Source organism: Saccopteryx leptura, chromosome 6 (genome assembly GCF_036850995.1).
Source record: "Saccopteryx leptura isolate mSacLep1 chromosome 6, mSacLep1_pri_phased_curated, whole genome shotgun sequence".
In the NCBI taxonomy this organism is placed as follows: domain Eukaryota; kingdom Metazoa; phylum Chordata; class Mammalia; order Chiroptera; family Emballonuridae; genus Saccopteryx; species Saccopteryx leptura.
The window spans coordinates 1071418-1097746 of record NC_089508.1 but is presented as its reverse complement, the minus strand read 5'-3'; the positions used below and the strand labels follow the sequence as shown (position 1 = coordinate 1097746).

At 60.8% G+C, this 26329-nt stretch overlaps 2 gene segments (V, D, J or C); both read right to left on the bottom strand.

Moving 5' to 3' along the window:
* LOC136407740 (Ig alpha-1 chain C region-like) overlaps positions 1-19504 on the bottom strand; it is a 105031-nt gene extending 85527 nt beyond the window's left edge. Inside the window, exon 1 of the C gene segment in view lies at positions 19462-19504.
* LOC136407739 (immunoglobulin heavy constant mu-like) overlaps positions 6850-26329 on the bottom strand; it is a 32736-nt gene continuing 13256 nt past the window's right edge. Inside the window, 7 exon segments of the C gene segment in view lie at positions 6850-7110; positions 7211-7326; positions 10322-10654; positions 10795-11112; positions 11407-11745; positions 11835-12152; positions 20881-20917. Of these exon segments, the coding sequence occupies positions 7102-7110; positions 7211-7326; positions 10322-10654; positions 10795-11112; positions 11407-11745; positions 11835-12152; positions 20881-20917 (1470 nt within the window).

The following is a 26329-nucleotide window of genomic DNA, read 5'->3' as shown; positions in this document are numbered from 1 at the left end:
CAGCCTCAGCCGCAGTTGCCCGTCACCGCCCCCTCCCCGGCCCTGAGCCCGGGCGATGTGGACGGAAGGTCTTGCCCTTACCTGTGGGCAACTCACTGCCAGGCTCCGGGCTCCAGCTGGTGTTGAACAGCTTCCCTGAGGCCGTGTGCCTGACCTCGCAGGTGTAGGCGGCCGGCTGAGGCCAGGGGGCAGCCGGCACCCGCAGGACGCTCCAGGTGCTGAACGTGAGGTTCCCAGGTTGGGCCGCGGGGCCGCGGTGGTATACCGCGACGGGTCCACACGGCGCTGGTCCTCCCGCCAGGTGAGCAGGAGCTCAGGAGGCGAGAAGCCGGATGCCTCGCACAGGAGCCAGAGGGCCGCCCCGGCAGAGGTTGCTGTGCCCGGCGTGGTCAGGGCCCGGAGGGCAAAGCTGCTGGGCGCCGTGGCAGCAGTGGGCGGAAGCCTGGTCGTGTTCAGGCTGCTGGGCGCCGTGGCAGCAGTGGGCGGAAGCCTGGTCGTGTTCAGGCTGCTGGGCGCCGTGGCAGCAGTGGGCGGAAGCCTGGTCGTGTTCAGGCTGCTGGGCGCCGTGGCAGCAGTGGGCGGAAGCCTGGTCGTGTTCAGGCTGCTGGGCGCCGTGGCAGCAGTGGGCGGAAGCCTGGTCGTGTTCAGGCTGCTGGAAGCCGTTGGAGACTTTGCATCCTTGAGGGCGGTGGTGATGGCCGGAGGGGCTGCTGAGAGGGTGTGAGGGGGAGACTGAGGTCCGAGGAAGGTGTCCACTGGGCTTCCCTGCTTCTTGGCTTCCGGCTGGGTGCGGTCAGGGGTGGGTGCTGTGTGGAGAGGGGGCAGGTGAGGCAGGGCCTCCTCCTGGTCCACCGTGGTCTGGGCTGTGTCCTCCCCGTGCCCCAAGCCTGTGAGGGTGCAGCTCTGTCTTCCCACGTTCCGAGGGCCCAAGACCCACCCGTGCCTGCATGGTCCCTTTGTCAGTGTTCCCTGAGTGTGCCTTCTGGTTCTGGTGGGACTCTGTCCGCTTGGCGCTCGTGACTGTCTGCTAAGTGCTCAAGGACCATCCAATCTACGGTGTAGGGTGTGAGTGACCAGCAAGTTATCGGGCCACAGATTTGCAGCAGACCAGGGGCGGGTGGCACCCTTGCTGTAAAGGGACGCATAATAAACGTGTCCCCATCCATCTGAAGCTGGAGAGACCATTCCCAGGGCACCTCTGGACACGCACAGCCAGAGCAGACTCCAGCCCGGGGCCAGTGTCTGGACGTCTGGCCATCCGCAGTAGGCCAGCGTTCCCTGTCTGTCCAGCCCATCTCCGCCATGCTGGCTGCCTGTTCCGAGCAGTGAGGAGAGGACCCTCTTCTTGTGTGGCAGACACTGGGTCCACCACCATCACCGATAACCTTGTGGGTGATTCTGTAAGTGTCAGGGGTTCGGGTGCTGCACTCCTGGTTGCTTTGGCAACATGTCCCCACAAGAGCCCCGGGATGAGCTCCTGTCTCAGCCAGGCCCACAGGGTGGGAGTCTTGGTTCTGCCCCGTGGGCCCTTTCTCGTCCACTGTACTGCCTGTGTTGTGACCTGGGTAGGCCGCCGGCACATGAGACACCTGGTGGCTCCCAGCGCAGGGCCTGGCATGCTGTAGGTCCATGATGGCGAACCATTTTTATAAAAAACGCCCACTTTTGCAGTGAGAGTCAACCTGGTCCCTCCTGCCCACTAGTGGGCATTCTAGCTTTCATGGTGGGCGGGTAACGGAGCAACCAAACGGCACTGCGACTGGCCCACCATGAAAGCTGAAATGCCCACTAGTGGGCGGGAGGGACCAGATTGACCAGCACTGCAAAAGTGGGCATTTTTTTATAAAAAGGTTTGCCATCACGACTGTAGGTGCTCAGTAGCCATAAGTTCAGGGCCCCACCCTTCCTGACCAGGGTGTGACTTAAAGACTTCTAGGAGCAGTCATGAAGGGCTGCCTGAAGGAGGCAGCCTGAGACACGGGCAGGTGGTCGTAGGCCGGCATGGGGGTTTCTCACCTGGGTTCGTGGTCGTGGTGCGGGCTGGGGTGGGGTCCTTTGGTAGGGCTGGCACGTGGGTTGTGAAAGGCGCCTGAGTGTCCCAAGAGGCTGAAATCAGAGGAGCAGTGAATAGCCCAAGTCAGACGGCGCTGTGGACGCCGGTGGGAGGGGCTGCCAGCAGACGGGAAGACGTGGGCAGGGTGGAGGGTGGGCTGGGCTAGGGTAACTTTACGCTCATCCATTGCCCCCTTGCACTCTGGGGACAGAGGCCTGAGGGACCCGATTTAAATGCTGACAATGGGGCAGCCAAGGGCCGGGAGGGGTAGGGAGCTGCTCTGAAGGTCCGCTGGGCACCCGGTCAGGGCCCAGGTCCCTGCTTCAGGATAGTGTCAGGCCCTGGGTGGAAGGTGCCAGGACGTGCTGGAGGCCACCCACCTGGCCACTGGAAGGTCTTGGATTCCTTGTCGGAGCTGCAGCTGGTTGGGCCGGGCTTCTAGCTGACGACCCGGGTGGAGAACGAGGTGAAGCTTTGATCCTTCTCGATGAGCACGGACGGATGCCTGGGATATTCCCGCACCCACGAGGGCCAGTTGACCCTGTTGAACCCTGTCACCATGTGGGTCAGCACCACGTTGTTGCCTTCTTGGGGGGCTGTGCAGTTTGAGATCAAGGGGTGCATGACCAGATCTGGAAGACAGACAGAGCGGGGACTCTGAGGCTGGGAGCTCCTGAAGGCACAGAGTGGTGGGTAACGGAGAGGCCCTGGTCCTGAGGGCCTGGGGGCAGCCCTGCAGGGGAGGCCTGGGCAAACCCCTGTCCTACCCCTGGGACCCCTGAACTCCCAGCTCTGTGCATGTCCTGTCTTACCCCCTCCCCTGGAGCCGCTGAGGGGCAGAGGGACACCTCAGTTCAGGGTGCGCCCTGGGCACTGGGCCTGGAGCCTCAGTTGTCCAGCAGTGGAGGCAGGGCACGGCTGGACTTGCTTGTGGGTCACCGAGCAGCAGCAGGATCGGACCCTCCGGTCCCTGACTCCAGCTCCCAGAGACTCTGCTGCTCGGGGACCAGCCTGTAGGGGACCAGCCTGTAGGGGACCAGCCTGTAGGTGGCCTTAGCCTCAGAGAGGGAGTTCAGCATAGTCCTGGGGTAGGACGGGGCGATGGCTCCCTCAGCCAACGTCTAGACAGGTGACGGACACCCTGTAGCACTCCGGGCCTGCACGTGGTAGGATTGTCACTCACAGGCACTGGGCACTGGTTCTGGCAGGTCCTAGCACGGCCAGAGCCCTAACGGGCTGGCTGACAGCTTCCTCGTCCCTTCTGTGCAGACCTGAGTGACCAAGATGGCCGAGCCAACGTGGGGTTCCTGTCTGGGTCCCCCAGGGCTCATTGCTGTATCTTAGTCTCTCCTGGGCGCCTTCCCCGGGCTCTCACCGCCTCCCATGTCCCCCAGCCACCACGCTGCCTGTCACTGCTGGGACAGGGCCACGTGTCCCTCTGACTGAGCCAGCACACAGTCTGGCTGGCTGGCTGGGTGGTGCTGTTCCCTCTCCGTGGGTCCCCTGGTGGGAGAGTTCGTCTCCCTGCTCTTTCGAGCATTCGGCAACTCTGCCCCATCTTTTCCTGGGCTTTCGCGCACGGGAGAGCTATCCCCCTTCCCTGTAAGGGGAGTGAGGTCCTGCTGGAGTCAGGTGGGCCCAAATCCCACAGGACTGTGTCCTCACAGGAGGGGGCCGTGGACACAGAAACACGCACAAGAAGAGGCCACGTGAAGAGGAGGCTCTACCAGCCGAGGGTGCCAGCAGGACGTGGAGCAGGGATGGAGGCCCTGGCTGTTCCCCTTACAGCCTTGGGGCATGCCCCTGTGACCTCCAGGACCCGGACGGTGAATTTCTGTTGTTTAAGCTGCCGGCTCTGTGGGAGTTGGGTAGAGTCGCCTGCCCATAGAAAACAAGTGCAGACTTTGGTACCAGAAGTGCGGCGTGATGCCACCCACACCTGCGTGGCTCCTGCGTGGATGTGGCTTTAGGACCGGGTTAGAAAAACCCAAACTGGCCCAAGGAGGTCGGTGGGTAGAAACGGGGGCGTCAAAGGTGATTCTGTGCAGGACCCCGGGGAAGGAAGAAGGGCTTGGGGAGGAGACCTGTCCCAGCTAGAAAACACGCCCATGGTCACGCACGGGGGACGTTCAAGGTTGCCCGCGTCGAGGCCTCGGCCGGGAGTGGGGACCTGCGTCCTGGAGTCTCGAGGAGGTGGGAGACCCTTGCTGGAAAGTGGCCGTGGCCGTGGCTGCATTCTGTCCCACCGTTTTGTGCAAAGTGGGGCTCCTGGGCAACCTGCTGGAGGTGTGGCCCCATTGAGACGGGCGGAGAGAGAGGAGGGACGAGGAGGACGGGCAGGCCTAGGGGGTTCTCCGCCTGTTCAGAGAGCATGCTCCGGGAACAGGGTTTGCCGAGGTGTGGCTCAGGGGCCGTGCCCGTGACTCCTGCACGGACGGCTTGGTACCGGCCAGGAAAAGCATGTGGTGGTGGTGGTCCAGGGCCCACAGGCTTTGGCGAGCCCTACGGGAGCAGGAGCGGGAGCTGGGGTGGGAGCAGGTGAGGGTGAGGGAGAGGGAGCGGGAGCGGGGGCGGGAGCGGGGGAGGGAGCGGGAGCGGGGGCGGGAGCGGGGGAGGGAGAGGGAGCGGGAGCGGGGGCGGGAGCGGGGGAGGGAGAGGGAGAGGGAGTGGGGGCGGGAGCGGGGGAGGGTGAGGGAGAGGGAGTGGGGGCGGGAGCACGTGAGGGTGAGGGAGAGGGAGTGGGGGCGGGAGCGGGGGAGGGAGAGGGAGCGGGAGCAGGGGAGGGAGCGGGGGAGGGAGAGGAAGCAGGAGCAGGCCTGCCTGGTCTGAAGACCCACAAGATGAAGTGGAAGAAGATTGGCTTGGAGACAGAGCCACAGGGGCTGCGGCCATGTGCACAAAGGGGGAGGGGAGGCGGGGCACCCCTGCCACCAGAGCCCTGAGGGCCCAGGCTGCTGCTTGGAGGAGGCTGCCACACAGGCCCCGAAGACAGAGCACGGAGCCGAGGGGTGTTCTGGGGCCTCTACATCTCACAGGGTTTGCCCTGCAGGCTCGGAATTGCTGGGTGCCATGGCCTCCCTTCCTCCTCTCCCTCCCTCCCTTCCTCCGGTCTGGATCCTGCCTCTGGAGTGGGAATGCGGGCCCTGTGGCTGTCCCGCCAGGGGGTCCCCTGTCCGGTTTCGCAGTCCACTACGTGGGGGAACAGTCAGGCCCCAGGACCAGTCACACTGGTGGCTCCCCCGCACCTGATTTAGACGAGATTTGGGCTCAGAGTTGACGCTGGCATGGGTAAAGCCCTGCGGGGTGTTGGGATGGAGTATATTTTTTGCCTGTGAGAAGAATGTGAGTTTTGGGGGGGGGGAGACAGTGGACAGTTATGGCTTGAGTCGTGTCCCCTCAGTTTGTGCATTGGTATGCCATCCTCTTAGCCCCGCAGGACGTGACCTTATTAGGATGACTGAGGATGTGATGAGTGAGTTGCCCTGGCCTGAGCTGGGAACTCTGACCCAACATGACTGTGACGTTATGAGAAGGGGAATTGGTGGACAGACAGACCCACACAGGCGAGGCCACGTGCCCAGGGAGGCAGAGGGAGGGTGAGCTGAGGAACGCCGAGACGGCAGGAAAGGACCGTGGCACCTACCCGCCCTGGTGGTGGGGGCAGCCTGCCCCGCCTTGCTCCTATTCCTGACCCCAAGAGAATACATTTCTGTGGTTTAATCTGCTCGGTCTGTGGTTCTCTGTCACGACACCCTCGGACACTCTCACGGGTGCTGTCCCAAGCGGCCGGCTCACACCTGCGTCAGAGCCCCCAGCCGGGCTGTGTGAACCTCGTTCTCCCGGCTCCAGTGGCCCCCACATTCCCTGCCCCAGCCTGTGAGCTTGGGCCAGGATAGAACCCACTTCACCAGCCAAGCTGGGGCCTGGAAGCTGTCCACTCACAGGCCACGGCAGGGGGATGGATTTCCCTTGGGACCCACATCCTGTACCAGTTCTGTCTTGGGACAGTCACCCTTCAGGGCCAGACCAACACTCAGGCCCCGGACACCCTGTGGTAGTCAGCCGGTGGAGCTCCAGGGCCCCTCTGCGTTGGAATTGCCACCTCCCAAGACCCTGGCCCTGCTGGGTCCTCTCTGCCTCCCCCCAAGCTGCCTCTGCCCAGACCCCCGCTACCATAACTGGTCTGGACTCTGCCTGGCCCCTGGGCGCCCCCAGTCCTGTGAGCCCCTGACATACGTCCCCACGTCCCTTTCGCGTGGCTCCCACCTCCAGACGCCCCATGCCCTGCCATTGCTCCCGGGCCCGGCCGCTGCCTGCCCTCCTTCTAGTGACACGGTGGATGGAGCCTGTTCTTGCTCGCCTGCCTCCCTGTCACGCACTGCCAGACGGCTCCCTGGTCACAGTCTGCCCCTGGATCCTGCCCACACACCCCACTCCTGCTGCTAGGTACGGGACAAGGCCTCGAAGTGGCCGAGCTTGCCAGGAACGGCGGCGAACAACGACCGTGGGTCTTGCCGGTGTCCCGGGCAGTGGGCCCTGCTGACCACGTTGGAGGCCCCGAGCCTAGCTCCTCTTGGGCCACGTTCTGGGGAGACCAGGCCGGGAACCACCGTACGCGCTACCGTCCTTCACAGGGGCACCACCACCTCTGCCCAGACTTGTGCAGAGGGAGGGGTCCTGCCTTTCCCACACGCTCGTGGGAATCAGGATCACCCACGGAGGCTCGCACGACACAACAGGTGTGGCTTTGGGGGGAAAAAAGCAAAAACAACGAAAACAAACCTCCATGAGGAAGCAGCTTCACAGAGAAAATGTACATGTTTATTTGAAAAAAATAAGCGCACACATTGCAAAGTGGGGCCGGGCAGAGCCCGGGGCTGTGGGCTCCGCGTCCCTCCCTGCCCAGAGAAGCCGCTTCTTAGCGCTGGAAGTTGAGGGCGGCGCAGGGAAGACACGAAGACGAGTAGACCCGCCCTGGCCCAGGCTCCGCCCCCTGGGCGCCCTGTTCGGTTCCGCCTCCTTGGTGTCCACGCTCCTGTCCGGAGGGGTCACTTCACCTGCGGGGGCGGGGGGATAGAGACAGCGTGAGGCGCTCCGCCCGGCTGGGGCGGGGGGGCCCTTGCTCTGCCGCCCTGTCCGCCCACCCAGCCTGCTGACCTTGAACAGGGTGACGGTGGTGCTGTAGAACAGGCTGAGGAGGAAGAGGACGATGAAGGTGGAGGCCATGGTGTTGAGGTTCTCGAAGCTCTCTTCCTCGGCGCTCACCTCCCCCTCTGCAGGGGAAACAACACAGGGGGCTCAGGCTTTGCCCATTCTCAAAGCACTCCCCCCCCATTCCACCCCCAGTCTGTCCATTCTCCAGCTGCCTCAGCCCCTGGCTGTGCTGCTCCCCAAGGAGGAGGGTTGGGCTGGGCAGGAGGGGGCGGTGGGCAGAAGCAGAGGGCAAGAGGGAGGAATGTGCAGGGTGCAGACGTTATCTCAGGGGTTGGGGGAGGGTTGAGCCTGGTGTGAGCTAGGCCCCCCGGCTAGGCCCCGGCTAGCCCAGTGGGGGACCAGGCAGAGGCACCTGACTCGAGAGCCCTGGGGTTCGGGGATGGTGACAGAGCAGCTCACAGACAAGGGATGGGAGAAGCAGGACTCTGCCAGGGGGAGGGGTGGTGGGACAGCCAGGGCCAGGGCCACCTGGGGCGGAGAGGCTGGGAGCAGGGTCTTCTGCCACCTTCAGTTGGGGGTAGCAGGGGGGGTGGGTAGATGTCTGGGCCCGGGGGACTCCCTCCTTGTTTCCTCAGAGGGACTCTCGCTCTCTCTCCTTCTCGGACTGGAGGGCACTTGTGAGAGGCTGCGTGGGGCTCTGGCTGGCTTGTCTGCCCTGCTAGAATTCATGGTTCTGGACCCAAGGGTCAGGCAGACCCCTGAAGCTCTGCAGGGAGTGATTTTCGTATGGACAGGCTGACACACAGAGTGGGGCCTGGAGCCCCCAACACAGACGGGCTTTTGAAGGCATCTGAAGCCCAGGTCTCCAAAGGTCCAAGAACATAGGGTGTCTAAAAAGTGGCCCAAAGGGAGCACTGCCATTTGCTGGGAGTGGAGACCCACTCAGGCTCTGGTGTCCCTCACTTTTTGCTACAGATGATCTCTCTTCCCATTGCTGCTTGGGCCAGAGCCCACCGGATCAGCCTTCCTGCCCCCAGGCCACGCCTAGCTATTTCTGTTCACAGATCAGTGCGGGTGCTACTGTTTTCATCAACAGCCTGGACAGGGCTGGGGTGTCCCTGAGGAGCTGCAGCCGGCCAGCTCAGGAGGCTCTCTGAGCCCTTTGCCCTGGGCCTAGGATGGTGGCCCTGGTCAGACACCTGGCTGGGCTAGCCCATGGATGCACTTTCAAGCTGAGAGAGGGGCCTAGGATGGTGGCTCTGGTCAGACACCTGGCTGGGCTAGCCCATGGGTGCACTTTCAAGCTGAGAGAGGGGCCTAGGATGGTGGCCCTGGTCAGACACCTGGCTGGGCTAGCCCATGGGTGCACTTTCAAGCTGAGAGAGGGGCCTAGGATGGTGGCTCTGGTCAGACACCTGGCTGGACTAGCCCATGGATGCACTTTCAAGCTGAGAGAGGGGCCTAGGATGGTGGCCCTGGTCAGACACCTGGCTGGGCTAGCCCATGGGTGCACTTTCAAGCTGAGAGAGGGGCCTAGGATGGTGGCCCTGGTCAGACACCTGGCTGGGCTAGCCCATGGATGCACTTTCAAGCTGAGAGAGGGGACAAGCAGGCCTTGGGCAGGAAGCCTTTCAGCAAGTGCAGTGCAGAGAGGCAGGCGGGTGTGCAAAGGAACCAAGTGACCAGGGCACCCGGGGTGGGCATCTGTGTGCATTAATGTGTCTCTGTGCACAAATGCATGCATGTGTACCGGCATGGGCATGTGCCCGAGTGTGCAAGCATCTGTGTGTGCATGTGTCTGTGTACAGATGTGGTTTATGACCTTTAGGGTATGGGAGTGCCCATGTGTGTTTGTGACTGTGTATGTATATGTATATAAGCGTGCATGTATCCATGAGCCTGTGCGCATGTGTGCATGTCTCTGTGCATGTGTCCATGCCTTTGCATGCATGTGTGCACATGTATATGTATCTGTGTGCCCATGTCCACTGCATGTGTATTTTTGCATCCATGTGCATTTGCGTCTCTGCGTGTACACATCCATACACGTGCATTTGTTTGTGTACATGCATGTATGAATCCCTATGTGTACGTATCTGTGCGTGTGGGCATGGGTGTATGAGTGTGCATGTAACTGTGTCTGTTAATGTGTGTATGAGTGTGCCTGTATTTTTGTGTTTGTATGTGTGTCCATATCTTTGCAGGTGTATGCAAATGTCTATATGTCCTTTCCACTGCATGTGTCTGTGTCCGTGTGCATGTGTGTGCCTCTGTGTGCACATGTCTGTGTCTGTGCATGTGCCTGTGTATATGTATGCACCTCTGTGGGCATACTGTATGCATGTGTGCATGCATGTGCATTGTACATGCCTGTGTATGAGTGCATGTGTCTGCACATGTGCATGTGTTTGTATGCCCATGTCCACTGCATCTGTCTGTGTGCATGTCCATTTGTGTACATGTTTGTCTATGTGTGCTTTTTTGTGTCCATATCTTTGCACTTGTCTTGTGTATGCACATATATGTCTGTGTGTGCATGCCTGTGCATATCTGTGATGTTTGCATGTGCACATACACACAAGTGCCTCTGCACGTACACACCTGTGGAAGTGTGCATGTTTCTGTGCCCGTGCCCACTTCATGTGTGTGTCGTGTGTCCATATCTGTGCACATGCTTGTGTGCATGCATGCATGTGTCTCTCTGTGTGTGCATGTGTGTTGCACAGCCATGTCCCCATGTGCCCATAGCAGCAGCAGAGGAGCAGTGAGCATTGGCTGTGCTAGCTGTGAGCACTCTGTAAGGGCTCAGGGCTTCCAGCAGCAGGTGGGAGGCCAGTGGGGGAGACAGGGTGGGGGCAGCACAGCCATGACCCCAGAAGGCAAGAGCATTGCTCACTCAGGACCAGTATCTTTTGAATGGATCTTTTTATTTCTAATTTTTATAGAATGCAACATCCCACCTCTGTGACACAGTCAGTTTGCATGCATGCACACACACAGCGACAGGTCAGCCGGAGGCTCTGGACACCACTCTGGAGGGGCAGCCTGGGGGTCACTGGCAGGTGCCGGCCAGGTCAGACATGACCAGGGACACGTTGTACAGGGTGGGTTTACCGGTGGACTTGTCCACGGTCCTCTCGGTCACCAAGTGGGGCAGGGCCTCGTGGCCTACGACGCAGGTGTAAGTCTCTCCAGCACTCCAGTCCTCCTCGCTCACGGTCAGAATGCTGTAGGCGAAGTACGTGCCGGGGGCCTGGGGCTCCGGCATCGGGGCGCTGGTCACGTACGCGTCGGCGGACATCAGCTGCCCTCTCTGCATCCACTGCACCAGCAGGTCTGCAGGCGAGAAGCCCTTCACCAGGCAGGTGACTGAGGCCGACTCCCGCAGGCTCAGCTGCTCCCGGGTCGGCGGCAGGACGTACACAGAGGGCATGTGCTTGACGACTTCTGCAGGAGGAGAGGCAGCGGTGAGCTCAGGTGGGGGGGGTGGGACCAGAGGGGCGCCCCTGGCCCTGCCCGTGGCATCTCCAGAGCGGGGAGACCACAGGAGGGCCTGGGCGCCGCGGGAGGAGCGGGGCGGGGCCTACCCTTGGGCCTGGAGATGGTCTGCTTCAGCGGCGAGGGCAGGTCCGTGTGGGTCACTGTGCACGTGAACTTCTCCCCCTTCTCCCAGTCCTCCACGCAGACGCTGGTCACCCCCGTGGCGCTGAAGGTGCCGTTGGGGTGGCTCTCGGAGATGATGCTGTGGGTCTTCAGGTACTCGCCGTTCTGGCGGCTCCAGGAGATGCTCAGGCTGTCGTAGGTGGCCAGGTTTGTGACCACGCAGGTCAGCTTGGCCATCTTGGTGAGAAAGATGTCAGCGAACGAGGGGGGGATGGTGAAGATCTGGACGTTGGTGGACGGACCTGGGGCAGGAAAAGCGGGTCTGAGTGACTGGCTGGGTGTGAAACCAGGCAGAGGTGTAGACTCGGCCGAGCCTCTCCGGAGCCCTGGGGTTCTGCTGGAGAGGATGCCGGGGCCCCAGCTGGACAAGCGGCCTCGAACCGCCTGCCCTGCATGGCCCTCTCCCCGCCCTTGGCCTCTCCGGGAAGCCAAGGCTCGGGAGCAGCTGGCCTCATTGGCGGGGGGCAGGGTCTGCCGACCTGTGGGCACACCTAACTGTTGGGGGGCTCCTCACCCCCGAGGACAAGACCGCTCACCGGGGTTACACAGGGACGACACGTTCTTCTCGACGGTCACCCCGTTGTGCAGCACTTGGCAGGTGTACGTGTGCTGGCTGAGCCAGTCGCTCTCGGTGATGCTCAGCATGCTGGTGACGCTGTAGGTCGCGGGCTTGGAGCCCTGCTCCAGCTCTGTCTCGCCCGTGGTGAAGCCGGACTGCAGCTGCTTTCCCTCCCGCAGCCAGGACAGCGAGATCTTCTTGGGCTTGAAGCCCGTGGCCTGGCAGATGAGCTTGGACGTGCGGGGGTTGGTGTTGGAGAAGGCGTCCCGGGGCGGGATGAAGACGGTCACTTTGGGGGGCAGTGGTTCCCTGGACACTGTGGTGAGAGGACACATGTCCATCAGCCTGGCCTGGCCCAGGCCCTACCTTACCTGCCTGGTGGATGGGGAGGAGGCCCCGTCTCACCTGGGAGAGGCACATTCAGATCTTTGTTGCCATTGGAGTGTTTGACGCTGCACCTCACGAACTCGTCGGTGCCCTGGAGGACGTCGGCGGAGGGCAGGAACAGCTGGGAGCTGGCCGCGTACTTCCCATCCCTCAGGACCGGCGGGAAGGCCTTGACGGCCTGGCTGCCGACGGCGCTGGTGTTCTTATAGGTCCAGGAGAAGGTGACGGGGACGGGCAGGAAATCCTTGGCCAGACAGCCCATGGCCACCAGGTTCTCATCGGGCTGGAAGCCCTCACAGGTGACGAGGGGGAAGAGGTTTGGGGCAGAAGGGCTCGCTGAGGATCCGAGAGGCACAAAAGAGAAAAGGGGATGAGAAGGTGACTTTCTGTATCTTGCCAGTGAAAGGGTCACAGGCCCGACTGCTCGGCGGCTGCCCCTGTAGGGCAGAGTCCACCACAGGCCTGCAAGGCCTCACCGCCTGTGTGGCGGGTGGCGGTGTGGAGAGGCCAGTGTCCAGGCTGTGAGGTGTGGGGACCACTGCAGCCCTCCCGGCCGCAGGAGCCAGCTCTGAGTATGGCACGGAGAGGGCTTGGTGTTGGACCTTTCAGGCCTGGCCCTTCCTCTTCGGGCAGTGCTGTCCTGAACTCAGGACCACGTCCACCCTGGCTCCTGGCTCAGGATGGCCTGGCCCAGGCCAGCTCTGTCTTCCCTGTGGACATCAGAGCTGGCACACTCAGGCCAGCAGTGAGAGCCCAGCAGGCTGCCAGTGAGCACAGGAGCCCCTGCGAGCCCAGCCCTCACCGGCCCAGGCTCAGCCACACTCAAGTCCAGCCCTGTGTGTCTGGGGTCCGGATATTGGGGTGTGTATGGTGAATGGGACCAATACAGGCTACATGTGACGCATCCTGATCACAACCAGGTCGCTGAGGTCTGCCCAGTGCTGACCAGGATCATCCTGTGTGACCATCTCAGCCCAACAAGACCCAGGTGGCCCAGCCAGAATAATGCAGCCCAAAGCAATCATCAAAGATGTCCATGTTAGGCGAGCTCACCCAGTCCATTTCCTTGGACCCAGCTTAGCCCAGCTTAAGTTCTCACCAAGCTTAGCCCAGCTCAGCTCAGTCCAGTCACGTTTAGCCTAGTTCATCACCATACAACTCAGTTCACTCCAGCCCAGCCCAGTCCACCCAGCTCAGCTCAGCTCACCCAGCTCAGCTCACCCAGCTCAGCTCAGCTCACCCAGCTCAGCTCACCCAGCTCAGCTCACCCAGCTCAGCTCACCCAGCTCAGCCCAGCTCAGCTCACCCAGCTCAGCTCACCCAGCTCAGCTCACCCAGCTCAGCTCAGCTCACCCAGCCCAGCTCACCCAGCTCAGCTCACCCAGCTCAGCTCACCCAGCTCAGCTCAGCTCACCCAGCCCAGCTCACCCAGCTCAGCTCAGCTCACCCAGCTCAGCTCACCCAGCTCAGCTCAGCTCACCCAGCCCAGCTCACCCAGCTCAGCCCAGCTCACCCAGCTCAGCTCAGCTCACCCAGCCCAGCTCACCCAGCTCAGCTCACCCAGCTCAGCTCACCCAGCTCAGCTCACCCAGCTCAGCCCAGCTCAGCTCACCCAGCTCAGCTCACCCAGCTCAGCTCACCCAGCTCAGCTCAGCTCACCCAGCCCAGCTCACCCAGCTCAGCTCACCCAGCTCAGCTCACCCAGCCCAGCTCACCCAGCTCAGCTCAGCTCAGCTCAGCTCACCCAGCTCAGCTCAGCTCACCCAGCTCAGCTCACCCAGCTCAGCTCAGCTCAGCTCACCCAGCTCACCCAGCTCACCCAGCTCAGCTCACCCAGCCCAGCTCACCCAGCTCAGCTCACCCAGCTCAGCTCAGCTCAGCTCACCCAGCTCAGCTCACCCAGCCCAGCTCAGCTCACCCAGCCCAGCTCACCCAGCTCAGCTCACCCAGCTCAGCTCACCCAGCTCAGCTCAGCTCACCCAGCCCAGCTCACCCAGCTCAGCTCAGCTCACCCAGCTCAGCTCACCCAGCTCAGCTCAGCTCACCCAGCTCAGCTCACCCAGCTCACCCAGCTCAGCTCACCCAGCTCAGCTCAGCTCACCCAGCCCAGCTCACCCAGCTCAGCTCAGCTCACCCAGCTCAGCTCACCCAGCTCAGCTCAGCTCACCCAGCTCAGCTCACCCAGCTCAGCTCACCCAGCTCAGCTCAGCTCACCCAGCCCAGCTCACCCAGCTCAGCTCAGCTCACCCAGCTCAGCTCACCCAGCCCAGCTCAGCTCACCCAGCTCAGCTCACCCAGCCCAGCTCAGCTCACCCAGCTCAGCTCACCCAGCTCAGCTCAGCTCACCCAGCCCAGCTCACCCAGCTCAGCTCAGCTCACCCAGCCCAGCTCACCCAGCTCAGCTCACCCAGCTCAGCTCACCCAGCTCAGCTCACCCAGCTCAGCTCAGCTCACCCAGCTCAGCTCACCCAGCTCAGCTCAGCTCACCCAGCCCAGCTCACCCAGCTCAGCTCAGCTCACCCAGCCCAGCTCACCCAGCCCAGCTCACCCAGCTCACCCAGCCCAGCTCAGCTCAGCTCACCCAGCTCAGCTCAGCTCACCCAGCTCAGCTCACCCAGCTCAGCTCACCCAGCTCAGCTCACCCAGCTCAGCTCACCCAGCTCAGCTCAGCTCACCCAGCTCAGCTCAGCTCACCCAGCTCAGCTCACCCAGCTCAGCTCACCCAGCTCAGCTCAGCTCACCCAGCCCAGCTCACCCAGCCCAGCTCACCCAGCTCACCCAGCCCAGCTCAGCTCAGCTCACCCAGCTCAGCTCACCCAGCTCAGCTCAGCTCACCCAGCTCAGCTCACCCAGCTCAGCTCACCCAGCTCAGCTCACCCAGCTCAGCTCACCCAGCTCAGCTCACCCAGCTCAGCTCAGCTCACCCAGCTCAGCTCACCCAGCTCAGCTCAGCTCACCCAGCTCAGCTCACCCAGCTCAGCTCACCCAGCTCAGCTCACCCAGCTCAGCTCAGCTCACCCAGCTCAGCTCACCCAGCTCAGCTCAGCTCACCCAGCTCAGCTCACCCAGCTCAGCTCACCCAGCTCAGCTCACCCAGCTCAGCTCACCCAGCTCACCCAGCTCAGCTCACCCAGCTCAGCTCACCCAGCTCAGCTCAGCTCACCCAGCTCACCCAGCTCACCCAGCTCAGCTCACCCAGCCCAGCTCACCCAGCTCAGCTCACCCAGCTCAGCTCAGCTCAGCTCACCCAGCCCAGCTCAGCTCACCCAGCTCAGCTCACCCAGCTCAGCTCAGCTCACCCAGCCCAGCTCACCCAGCTCAGCTCAGCTCACCCAGCTCAGCTCACCCAGCTCAGCTCAGCTCACCCAGCTCAGCTCACCCAGCTCAGCTCACCCAGCTCAGCTCACCCAGCTCAGCTCAGCTCACCCAGCCCAGCTCACCCAGCTCAGCTCAGCTCACCCAGCTCAGCTCAGCTCACCCAGCTCAGCTCACCCAGCTCAGCTCAGCTCACCCAGCTCAGCTCACCCAGCTCAGCTCACCCAGCTCAGCTCAGCTCACCCAGCCCAGCTCACCCAGCTCAGCTCACCCAGCTCAGCTCAGCTCACCCAGCTCAGCTCACCCAGCTCAGCTCAGCTCACCCAGCTCAGCTCACCCAGCTCAGCTCACCCAGCTCAGCTCAGCTCACCCAGCTCAGCTCACCCAGCTCAGCTCAGCTCACCCAGCTCAGCTCACCCAGCTCAGCTCACCCAGCTCAGCCCAGCTCACCCAGCTCAGCTCAGCTCACCCAGCTCAGCTCAGCTCACCCAGCTCAGCTCACCCAGCCCAGCTCAGCTCACCCAGCTCAGCTCACCCAGCTCAGCTCACCCAGCCCAGCTCAGCTCACCCAGCTCAGCTCACCCAGCTCAGCTCAGCTCACCCAGCCCAGCTCACCCAGCTCAGCTCAGCTCACCCAGCTCAGCTCACCCAGCTCAGCTCACCCAGCTCAGCTCAGCTCACCCAGCTCAGCTCACCCAGCTCAGCTCACCCAGCTCACCCAGCTCAGCTCACCCAGCTCACCCAGCTCAGTTCAGCTCACCCAGCCCAGCTCACCCAGCTCACCCAGCTCAGCTCAGCTCACCCAGCTCAGCCCAGCTGTGCTAGAAAGCCCAATTCAAACTGTTTTAGTTCAGCTCAGTTCAGCCTGCCCTGATAAGCCCAGTGCAGCCCTGGGCAGTCCTGAAAACCCACTGGTTCTGGGCCGAAAGGGCCAGTCCACCCGTCCTGCTTGCCTGAGCTGAAGCCGTCTCATTCTAGGAGTACGGTAAAGCCGGGTGCGGCCAGGGGTCAAGTCCTTCCCGGGACCCCTCCCTGCCTTCTGTCCCTGGATACCTCAGTTCCCCAACCCCGGCCACAGCCTCTGCCTCTGTCCCAGCCAGCTCTCAGCTCCCAAGCAGTGCCTGACACTACCCTCCTTCAACGACCTGCTTAAAATACTTCCTGGCAACTTTTAGTTTTTAAAACATCTTGCAGGAATTAGGGAGCACTGGCCTGGGCAGCCGCTGCTGCTGTGCCGGAGAGGAGAGGTTGGGGCGGTCCCTGCAGCGCGTCCCCCTTAGCCTGTGCCCTACCCCGAGCCCCGGACGTTAGCTACCTTCCCTCCAGAGAAGAATCATCCTTAAAAGTGGCCAGGAGAGAAGCATGGTTCTGAATTTGCCACTTAGAATTCTGGCCTTTAATACCCAGCTCTGTGGAAGGCCCGGGCTACTTTATGAGGCACCACATTCACAACTTTCGAAAAGAGAACAGAAGTTGGGCCTTGTCTGAGCCACCACCATTGATAGTTATGGTAGCAATGGTGACAGAGGGCGCATGCCACCTTCCTTGGAATATTCTTTAGGGAAACTTAAACGTGAGTGACCCAGACAAGGGCCACTCAAGAGGCCACCCAAGCCAACCCCTCTCTGCCTCCGCTGAGCGTCCAACTCATCCAAGATCTCCTTCAAGTAGAAACAAAACCATCAAAGCCAACTGTCACCCTAGAGCAGGCTGGCAGCTGGGCTGCCTCTCTCTTACCATGTCTGCCTGGTCACTCAGAAGTCCCGTGGGGTCTCTGTCAGACAGCCATTCCTTCAAATCCACTACCCAGAGACTCGGGCTGGGCTGGCGGCAGAAGCCAGGACCACCCGTCCCTGGCCCGGGAGCAGGCCCGCTCCCAGACCCGTCGCCGGAGCAAGTTCAAGCCAGAACGCGTCCTTGCAATGGTACCGGGCGCCTCCTGCCTGGAGACCTGAGGGCTTTCCTCTCAGCCCACCGACTAACGCGCTTAACTGAGACTCATCTGGGACAAGGACACACATTTCCCCTAAGATTTGTCCTCCAAGGGAATACCGGGAAAGTGGTCTTGAAACAGTGTCCCTGAAGCAGAGGCAACGTGATCAGAATATCAGAGTGTAACTGAAAAGAAGGGCTCACAGTCACTGTAGAAGCAAGACGCAGCCTTTGCAGGCAGGGAACCGGCGTGAGGTTAGTTACCACTGAGAAGGGTCAGCTAATTTTTTTTAAAAAGTACATGAATGCATTGATAAACGGGGCCCCTAAGACTGTTTAAATTTCTTAAACATCTTACTTTGAAAAAAAAAAATAGAAAGGACAAATGGCTAAGCTAAGACCGAAAAATTAAACCCAAGTCGTTAAAAAAAAAAAGGAAGCTTCTGGTTTCTGTCAGGCATCTCTGTCTTATTTTAGAACTCACATCGCCCAGGTGTTGTTTTGCTCAAAGGGACACTTTTAGATTTGTGGGTAAAACCACCCGAAACCACTTCTTCATAACCGTGAACTATAAATTTGCCGACCGTGTTTTCTTGCTTCCTAAAATAGACTCTGTTCTCTCGCTTCCGGCCACCGGCTGGCAGGTGTGTGTCCTCTCTACCCCCCACCCCTACCACCACCGTCCCTAGCTGGGTTCCATCCACTCTGAACAACCTTCAAATAATTAAAAAAAAAAAAAAAAAAGAAGCAAAAACCTTAATTAATTAATTAGGGTTGAAGATTCAGCCCTGGTGGGGAGGCGGCCATGGTGCCAAGTTAGCACGTCCGGGCCACCTTTGCGACCCCTGTCAACTCCAGAAAGGACTCAGGGTCCTAACAACTGTTCATCTTAAATGATAAAGATGAAGAGAGAAATGCAACGCACTTGATTCTCTCCCATCTTCAAAGTCACAGTTTTCTCAAACCACGTTCCGCAGGAGCCGCTTCTAAGACGCCCTGCCCTGTCTCTCACTCCCTCTCGCTGAGCCCCTTACGGAGAAGGAACCGTTTCCCCGCGGACACTGCCTCCTGAGATCATGGGGACGTGTCCCCCCGTCAGCGGGACCACTCTTTCTAACCAGTCAAGAAGTCTAAACGCGATCTACCCATTTTTAATAAATGTCATCAACTTAGTGAATTTGGAAAAAAACCCCAAAGATCCAAGCTAGTCTCAACACAATTGAGCCATTTAAAATACATTGTATCAAGTCAATGGACTTGAGAAAAAAAAATCCAATCTACTAAACACAATCTAGTAATTTTTAATAAATTGCATCAAGTTAGTGGACTTGGTAAAAAAAAAAAAAAAAAAAAAAAGGTCCAATCTAGTCTAAACACAATCTAGCCATTTTTAAAATAAATTATAAGGAGTTTGTGGACTTGGGGGAAAAAAAAAATCCCATCTGGCACAAACTGCCCTAATTCTGGGAACAGGGTTTCCCTGAGCACTGTGCCCGCCCGCGCTGTTCCTGGTTCTGCAAACGCCGGTGACGGTGACGGGCCGACAGCGGCAGTGCCGCCACAGCATGCTGGCCCTCCGCTCGGGCCTCTCACCCCAACACGGCCCCTTCAACCCGCAGCCCCCTCTCTCAAGGGCTCGGTGACTTCCCAGACCTGCCAGTATTATTCCAATTTCTGAAAGGCCTCAGAAAATCAAGAGGCTCTGAAGCCCCTGAACCCCGGTCCCTGTCCTCCCTGGCCAGCCTGCCCCGGCCCCTGCGGAGGAGGCGTTCTGAGGACCAGCCGCGGATACCCAGAAAAACCCACAAAGAGGAGAAGAAAATAAGGCCCGAGAAGAGCCATTCTTACCTGTGGAGACGGTGACCTGGGTCCCCTGACCCCAGTAGTCCATACCATAGTTATCACAACAATGCATTCTCCAACCTCACCCCACAAAAACCAGGGGTCTGGCCCGGCAATGCCTCAGGCTGCCCGGAGACTTTCACTGTCCCCAGGCTCCACACAGAAAGCCCATCGTCCAAGTCACTGTGATCCGGAGGGACCTGGGCCCCTCCACCAACACTTCCCAACTTGGGGCCGCAGGAGACACTGGCTTCCCGGGCCCATGACCATGAACCAACAGCTCCGAACTGAAACTCGGAAGTCCGAGCAGTGAAGACGGCCACCCCGCCCCGCACAGTGGACACGGCAGAGTCCACGGAGCCCCTGGCTAGGCAGTCACACTGCCTGCCGACCCCACACCGCTCCATCCTTGGGGAGGGGAGGTCGAGCTCCAGCCCCCGCTCATGGGGCTCGCTCCCTGGCTTCCTTTCTGGACTTTGGCCCCCCTGAAATCCAGACCTTGGCTCTCCAGAACTCCCCAAGTGCAGTGAAGAGTGGGGACGGGGTGAGGACTCACCTGAGGAGACGGGGAGCAGGGTCCCTTGGCCCCAGTATTCGAACCAGTTGTCACATTGTGACAACTATGCCAGGACCCTGGGCAAGAACTGGTGCCTGGCTAAGGCCTCAAGTCCACCTCAGACTTTGTCCAGTGAGGGCGGAGACGGCCACAGGACCCAGAGGTCACCCCAAGGGTGGCCAAGACCTCCAGCGAGATCCCTGGCTGCAGAGCCCAGGAGGAGAGGGATCTCCGAAGTCCCCTCTCTGTCCGTCAGACCCTCAGTCTCCTTCTGACCCCCTCCTGAGACCCCAGACTGGCCCCAGTCCTCTGGACCTGAGACCCAGACAACCTCATTTCTCCCCCAAAATGCACCAAAAACGCTGAGAGAGAGAGAGGAGAGAGGGGTTGAGGACTCACCTGAGGAGACGGTGACCATGGTCCCTGAGCCCCATACATCGAAGTAATCACATTGCCATGAGCCCCATTAGGCAGTGTACAAAAACCCGGGCCCCCCGCCCCGCCACCAGCAACCACAGAAAACCCTCTACTCCTCAGGTCCCCGCGTCCCCAGACATGCAGCCCACTCTGTCTTCCAGAACAAAGGCCCCCTGTCCCCAATGAAAAGACATCTGCAGAGCAGAGACCCCAGTGGCCTCAGGACCAGTCCCCTGAGGACTCCCGAAAGTACCATGTAGACCAAAAAATCTCTGAAAATTTCTTTCTTAGCCCCAGGACAGAGGAGATGGAGAGGAAGCCGTCTTACCTGAGGAGACGGTGACCATGGTCCCCTGGCCCCAGTAAGCAAAGTCATCACATTGCCATGAGCCCCATTAGGCAGTGTACAAAAATCCGGGCCCTCTGCCCAGCCACGGGCAACCACAGAAAGCACCGTCTCCTCAGGTCCCCGAGTCCCCAGACACGCATCCCACTCTGTCTTCCAGAGCAAAGGCCCCCTGTCCCCAACGAAAGGCCCTCTGTGGAACAGAGACCACCCCAGTGGCCTCAGGACCAGCCCCCTGAGGACTCCCAAGAGTGCCATGTAGACCAAGAAATCTCTGAAAATTTCTTTCTTAGCCCCAGGACAGAAGAGATGGAGAGGAAGTCATCTTACCTGAGGAGACGGTGACCATGGTCCCCTGGCCCCAGTAACCAAAGTTGTCACATTGCCATGAGCCCCATTAGGCAGTGTACAAAAACCCCCTGCCCAGCCACGGGCAACCACAGAAAGCCCTGTCTCCTCAGGTCCCCGCGTCCCCAGACACGCAGCCCACTCTGTCTTCCAGAACAAAGGCCCCCTGTCCTTTGTTCGAAAAGACATCTGCAGAGCAGAGACCCCAGTGGCCTCAGGACCAGCCCCCTCGGACCCCCGAGGAAACCTCAAGAAGCCTCTGGGAATTCCAGCTCTGGGACAGGGGAGGATCGAGGAAGCCGTCTTACCTGAGGAGACGGTGACCAGGGTGCCCCGGCCCCAGTGCTCCAAGTAACCATAGGCACAGTGAGTGCGCCTGGCGCTGAGGCTGGAGAAAGCACCTCGGCCAGACTCCCCAGGGGGCCCGGGAAGCCGGAAAGTCTGCTCTCTGCTTGAAGACACAGCCCAGCCCGTGTCCCTGGCAGGCTCCCTCCCGCCCCCCGCGGCCCCCAGGTCTGGGTTTGGACATCCTTCCTGACACCTGGCTTGCTCTGGCCCCACGGGTCACGTTTCCCTGCTCTACCCTGCCGACCCCTGACTAGGGGGCTGCTCCCCAGCACCCAGCCTGCTGCCCAGGACACCCCTCCCCTGTGGTCCCCGGGCCTGGAAGGAGCTCCCATCCTGTTGTGTTCCTACCCAGCCCCCTGGTGCATCTGGCGCTGAGCCGTGATGGCCCCCAGCTGCCCCGGGGGCGCTGGCCGGGTTTTTGTAGAGTTGTCAACCACTGTGGCCCCCAGCTGCCCCGGGGGCGCTGGCCGGGTTTTTGTAGAGTTGTCAACCACTGTGGTCCCAAGTTAGCACCCGGGGGCGCTGGCCGGGTTTTTGTAGAGTTGTCAACCACTGTGGTCCCAGGTTAGCACTGTGATTCCGGGCTCAGCCAAAACCCTGTGGCTGGACTGGGGGCTGGGCGGGGCGGGGGGCACAGAGCAGAGGAGACCCCAACATCCAGGGCTGCTTTTCCCTTTTCTTTAGAAATAAAAACAGATTCAAGGCTGTGCCTGGGGCCCTCTCGCTGCGGGGGAGGGGGAGAGGCTTTGTGCCAGTGGAGGGTGGAGCCCCTAGCCCAGGGCTGACCTTTCGGGCAGGCCCTTGGGGGTCCGTCAGGGGCTCAGCCCCAGAAGTTGCTCTCTGCCTCTGCTCACATCTTGTTAGCCCCATGTTTATTGCAGCACTGTTCACAGTGGCCAGGACATGGAAACAACCAAAAAGCCCTTCAATAGAAGACTGGATAAAGAAGATGTGGCACATATACACCATGGAATACTACTCAGCCATAAGAAATGATGACATCGGATCATTTATAGCAAAATGGTGGGACCTTGACAACATTATACGGAGTGAAATAAGTAAATCAGAAAAAACCAGGAACTGCATTTTTCCATACATAGATGGGACATAAAAGTGAGACCAAGAGACATTGATAAGAGTGTGGTGGTTACGGGGGGAGGGAGGAGAGGGAGAGGGAAGGGGGAGGGGGAGGGGCACAGAGAGAACTAGATAGAGGGTGACAGGTCAATCTGACTTTGGGTGATGGGTATGCAACATAATTGAACTTTAAGATAACCTGGACATGTTGTCTTTGAATATATGTATCTTGATTTACTGATGTCACCCCATTAAAAATAAATAAAAGAAAAAAAAAAAAAAAAAAAAAAGAAATAAAAAAAAAAAAAAAAAGAAATAATTCCATCACAGGTGCAGGCTCCTGCACGCAACTGCCAGGCCACCGTGTGTCCACAGGGTGGGTTCTCTTCTGGTCCCCTGGGGCTGCTGGTCCTTGGGGAGGGGTCTCAGGAGGGCACTTACATGGGCTCCTCTCCCCCCACTCCAAGGGCTACAGGGAGGGGGAAGGAGGTCTGCTTTTCCACTCGTCCCACCGGGGGCTGGATGCTGGGACTCGGAGGGACCCCAGGCGGAGGCCCTTGGGCAGGTGTCTGCATACAGGCTCCCGTGGGCCAGGTGTCAGCTGAGGTATGCTGAGGCATCGGCAACTGCTGGGGGGGCAGGCAGCAGCCCAGACACAGCCGTACAGCCTGTAGGCCTGGGAGGGCACGACGATGCCCTGAGCGCCGGCTGGCACTGGGTGAGTGCCCGGCGTGTTGAGAAGTCTGTGAGTGTACATGTGTGTGCACCTGTACGTGTGTATGTGTACACGTGTGACTATGTGCACGGTCATGTGTGTAACACCAGGCAGAGGAAGAGCCCAGTCAAGACCCAGGGGCTGGGCCGCGTGCCTGGGAAACTCCGGTGCTTTGACGTGGTTGCATTTAAAGGTGACGTGAGTGGCCGGCAAAGAAGGTGAACACGTGGGAGGCTTGCTTCAAGTCTCGCTCTAGAAGGTTCCGCCTGGTCCAGTGTGGACGGGTTTGGGTTGGGCTAGGGACACAGGGATGGGAAGTCTGGGTGTTGAGAGAGGGTGAGGGAGCCTGTGGGGATGGTGGGGCCTCCCCTGGGGGCAGGGAGAGCAGATCCTCTGGGCAGCACTGCCAGAGCTGGAGACAAGGCGTGGGCCCCAGGTCCCTGTCCTGGGCCTTGGAAAGATGGGAAGATGCCCCTGAGCAGCGGGACCACAGACGGAGTGAGTGCTACAACCAGGGTTGTGGGGAGAGCAGGTGGAGGGTGGGTTATGGCCTCGTGACGGCTCCCCTCCTGAGCCTCGGAGGATTAACGGGGGAGGCTTGGTTCGACCTGCCCTCTCCTTGTGACTGGGAGTCCAGCTCTCCGGGTTAGGGCTGATGTCCCAGTTTGCCCTCCCAGACTCAGGGCGGGCGTGTGGCTCACAGCTCGGGGCAGAGCTTCCTCAAGCCCCCACCCCTCCCCCAGCCCCGTTCTGGAGGCTCTGCCTGTTGCGGCTTCCAGTCTCCCTTTCGGGGAACGAGGGTAGGGGCTGGTCCCCATGTCCTCCGGAAGCACCTGCTCTGGCTCTCCAGGCCTGGAGGAGGGGCGGTACCCACTGCACCCTGCTATCCCCTTTCCTCCAGCTCAGCCCCGCCCCCACCCCCTGACCCCCAACTCCAGCTCCAGTCCCATCCCCCCTTGTCTCCCATCCACCAGCCCCCAGCCTCACATCCCACCGCCCGGCCCCAACTCCAAGCTCCAGCCCCCAGCTCCCACCTCGAGTGCCATCCCCCGTTCCCCACCTCGCACCCCCAGCCCTTGCCCTGGGGCCCCAGCCCCCACTCCCTACCCCCCAGCCCCCAGCCCCACCTCCAGTCCCATCCCCCGTTCCCCACCTCGCACCCCCAGCCCTTGCCCTGGGGCCCCAGCCCCCACCTCGAGTGCCATCCCCCGTTCCCCACCTCGCACCCCAGCCCTTGCCCTGGGGCCCCAGCCCCAGCCCCCACTCCCTACCCCCCAGCCCCCAGCCCCACCTCCAGTCCCATCCCCCATTCCCCACCTGTCACCCCAGCCCTTGCCCTGGGGCCCCAGCCCCCACTCCCTACCCCCCAGCCCCCAGCCCCACCTCCAGTCCCATCCCCCGTTCCCCACCTGTCACCCCCAGCCCTTGCCCTGGGGCCCCAGCCCCCACTCCCTACCCCCCAGCCCCCAGCCCCACCTCCAGTCCCATCCCCTGTTCCCCACCTGTCACCCCCAGCCCTTGCCCTGGGGCCCCAGCCCCCACTCCCTACCCCCCAGCCCCAGCCCCACCTCCAGTCCCATCCCCGTTCCCCACCTCGCACCCCAGCCCTTGCCCTGGGGCCCCAGCCCCCACTCCCTACCCCCCAGCCCCCAGCCCCACCTCCAGTCCCATCCCCCGTTCCCCACCTCTCACCCCCAGCCCTTGCCCTGGGGCCCCAGCCCCCACTCCCTACCCCCAGCCCTTGCCCTGGGGCCCCAGCCCCCACTCCCTACCCCCAGCCCTTGCCCTGGGGCCCCAGCCCCCACTCTCTACCCCCCAGCCCCCAGCTCCCACCTCGAGTGCCATCCCCCGTTCCCCACCTCGCACCCCCAGCCCTTGCCCTGGGGCCCCAGCCCCCACTCCCTACCCCCAGCCCTTGCCCTGGGGCCCCAGCCCCAGCCCCCAGCCCTTCCTTCATCACGGCACAGAACAGCCAGGCTGCAGGCACTGCTAGCTCACAGAGGACCCAGTTCAGCAACCACAGACCACGTGTCCTACGGGGCTGCCGCGTGTGACAGGAGCCGACCTTGGCCGCCTCTTCAAGCCTTTCAGCCGAAGTTCCCGCAGGTCTTCCCTGCTTCTTCCTGGCGTGCTGTGCATGGCTTGGGTCAGGGCAGCTGCGGTGGGTGCAGGGCCTACAGACCATGGGGCTGGCTGTGCTCATGCTAAGGCTGGGCTCCTTCCGTGGCATCCCACGGACCAGTCTGGGAGGCTGCCCCTGCCCCTCCGTCAGAAGCATGTGTCCGGGGAAGGACATGGTGTTACAGGCGTGCACCCCAGTGGGTGCCAAGTGTGGCATCTGGATGGGTGCACCGAGGTGGCCAAGACTGAGCCCACCAGCGGTGCTGACTGGGTCTCCAGCCTCTGTTCATAGCTGTCGTTTCACGGGGGCCCTCCCCGTTTCAGAGCAGGTGACTGGGAAGATGTCTCCTGGCCTGGCTGTTCTGAGCAGGACTTGGAGCCGTGCTGAGGGCTGGACCCCTGAGAGTAGATGGAGAGGATGCCCTAGTCACTCATCTCCCTTCTCAGTCCGGACACTTTCATGCAATAGCTTCTGATAGCAGTCAGTGAGCTGAGAGTGGCTCCCTGCCTGGCCCGAGGCCTTGCTGTCCCTGGAGGGGAAGTCCTCAGGGCGGCAACGATGGAAGGGGGGTGGGAGCAGCACTCACCCTGCTCACTGAACTTGGGTCATGAAGTCCCGTAGGTGAGAAGTCAGAGAGGACGCCTGATGTCTGCTTGTGGGACCGGGAAGACAGGCCTTGCTGAAGGACAGGGCACTGCTGCTGAGACCAGTGGTCTCTGTGGCCTTCCAGGCTGATGGTGTCACTGTGGCCTGTGATCTAATCATGGCCCAGGGCCGTGTTTCCCTGGGGTCTGGCTTGTGGCGAACCGGATGGCCGGAATGCAGGTGAGATTTGGCGGGTAACGAAAAATCTCTCCATGACTTCTGGTGGCCTCCACCATCAGAAGCTGTGTTCTCTGGGCACTTGACTCTGGAAGGAATGTCCTTGTGAGCAAAGACACAAGAGGAAGACGTCTATCTTTCTCAGGTCAGAAGCAATGCCAGAGCACACGGCGGCTGTGGTGGATCCATCCATCGATAGGTGTGAGAACTTAGGAAAGCAAAGAGAGAAAAGTGAAGAGAAACAAAACCTGCCCTCTTCGAAGGCCTGATGACACGAGCCAAAATGAGTAGAAACCAGAAAACAAGTTAACAGACAAGTAAGAGAATCATAGGGGAGAGACACAGTCACGTAATACATTCCTAAAGGTACATTGTCCTCCGTTCCTTGGCCAGAAGCAGCAGTGGGGCGTTAGCAGTGGCGGGGGGGGGGGGGCTGAGAAGCCTCATACATTCCCCCACATCCTCCAGAGAAAAGCACTGACAGGAAGGTCATTTCTTTATGGGGAAGAACAACTTCAGGTGCCAGTGACAAAGGTCTGGTCACCTGTGGGGTTGTCAAGAAGACGTGTGGCTTCTCACGGCAGCAGGAGACCGATGGGAACTTGCTCAGTGGCTGATGGCACAGGTGGCAGGCTGGTGTCTCGGACATCTTGGCCATTCCTTTGCGGTTGGA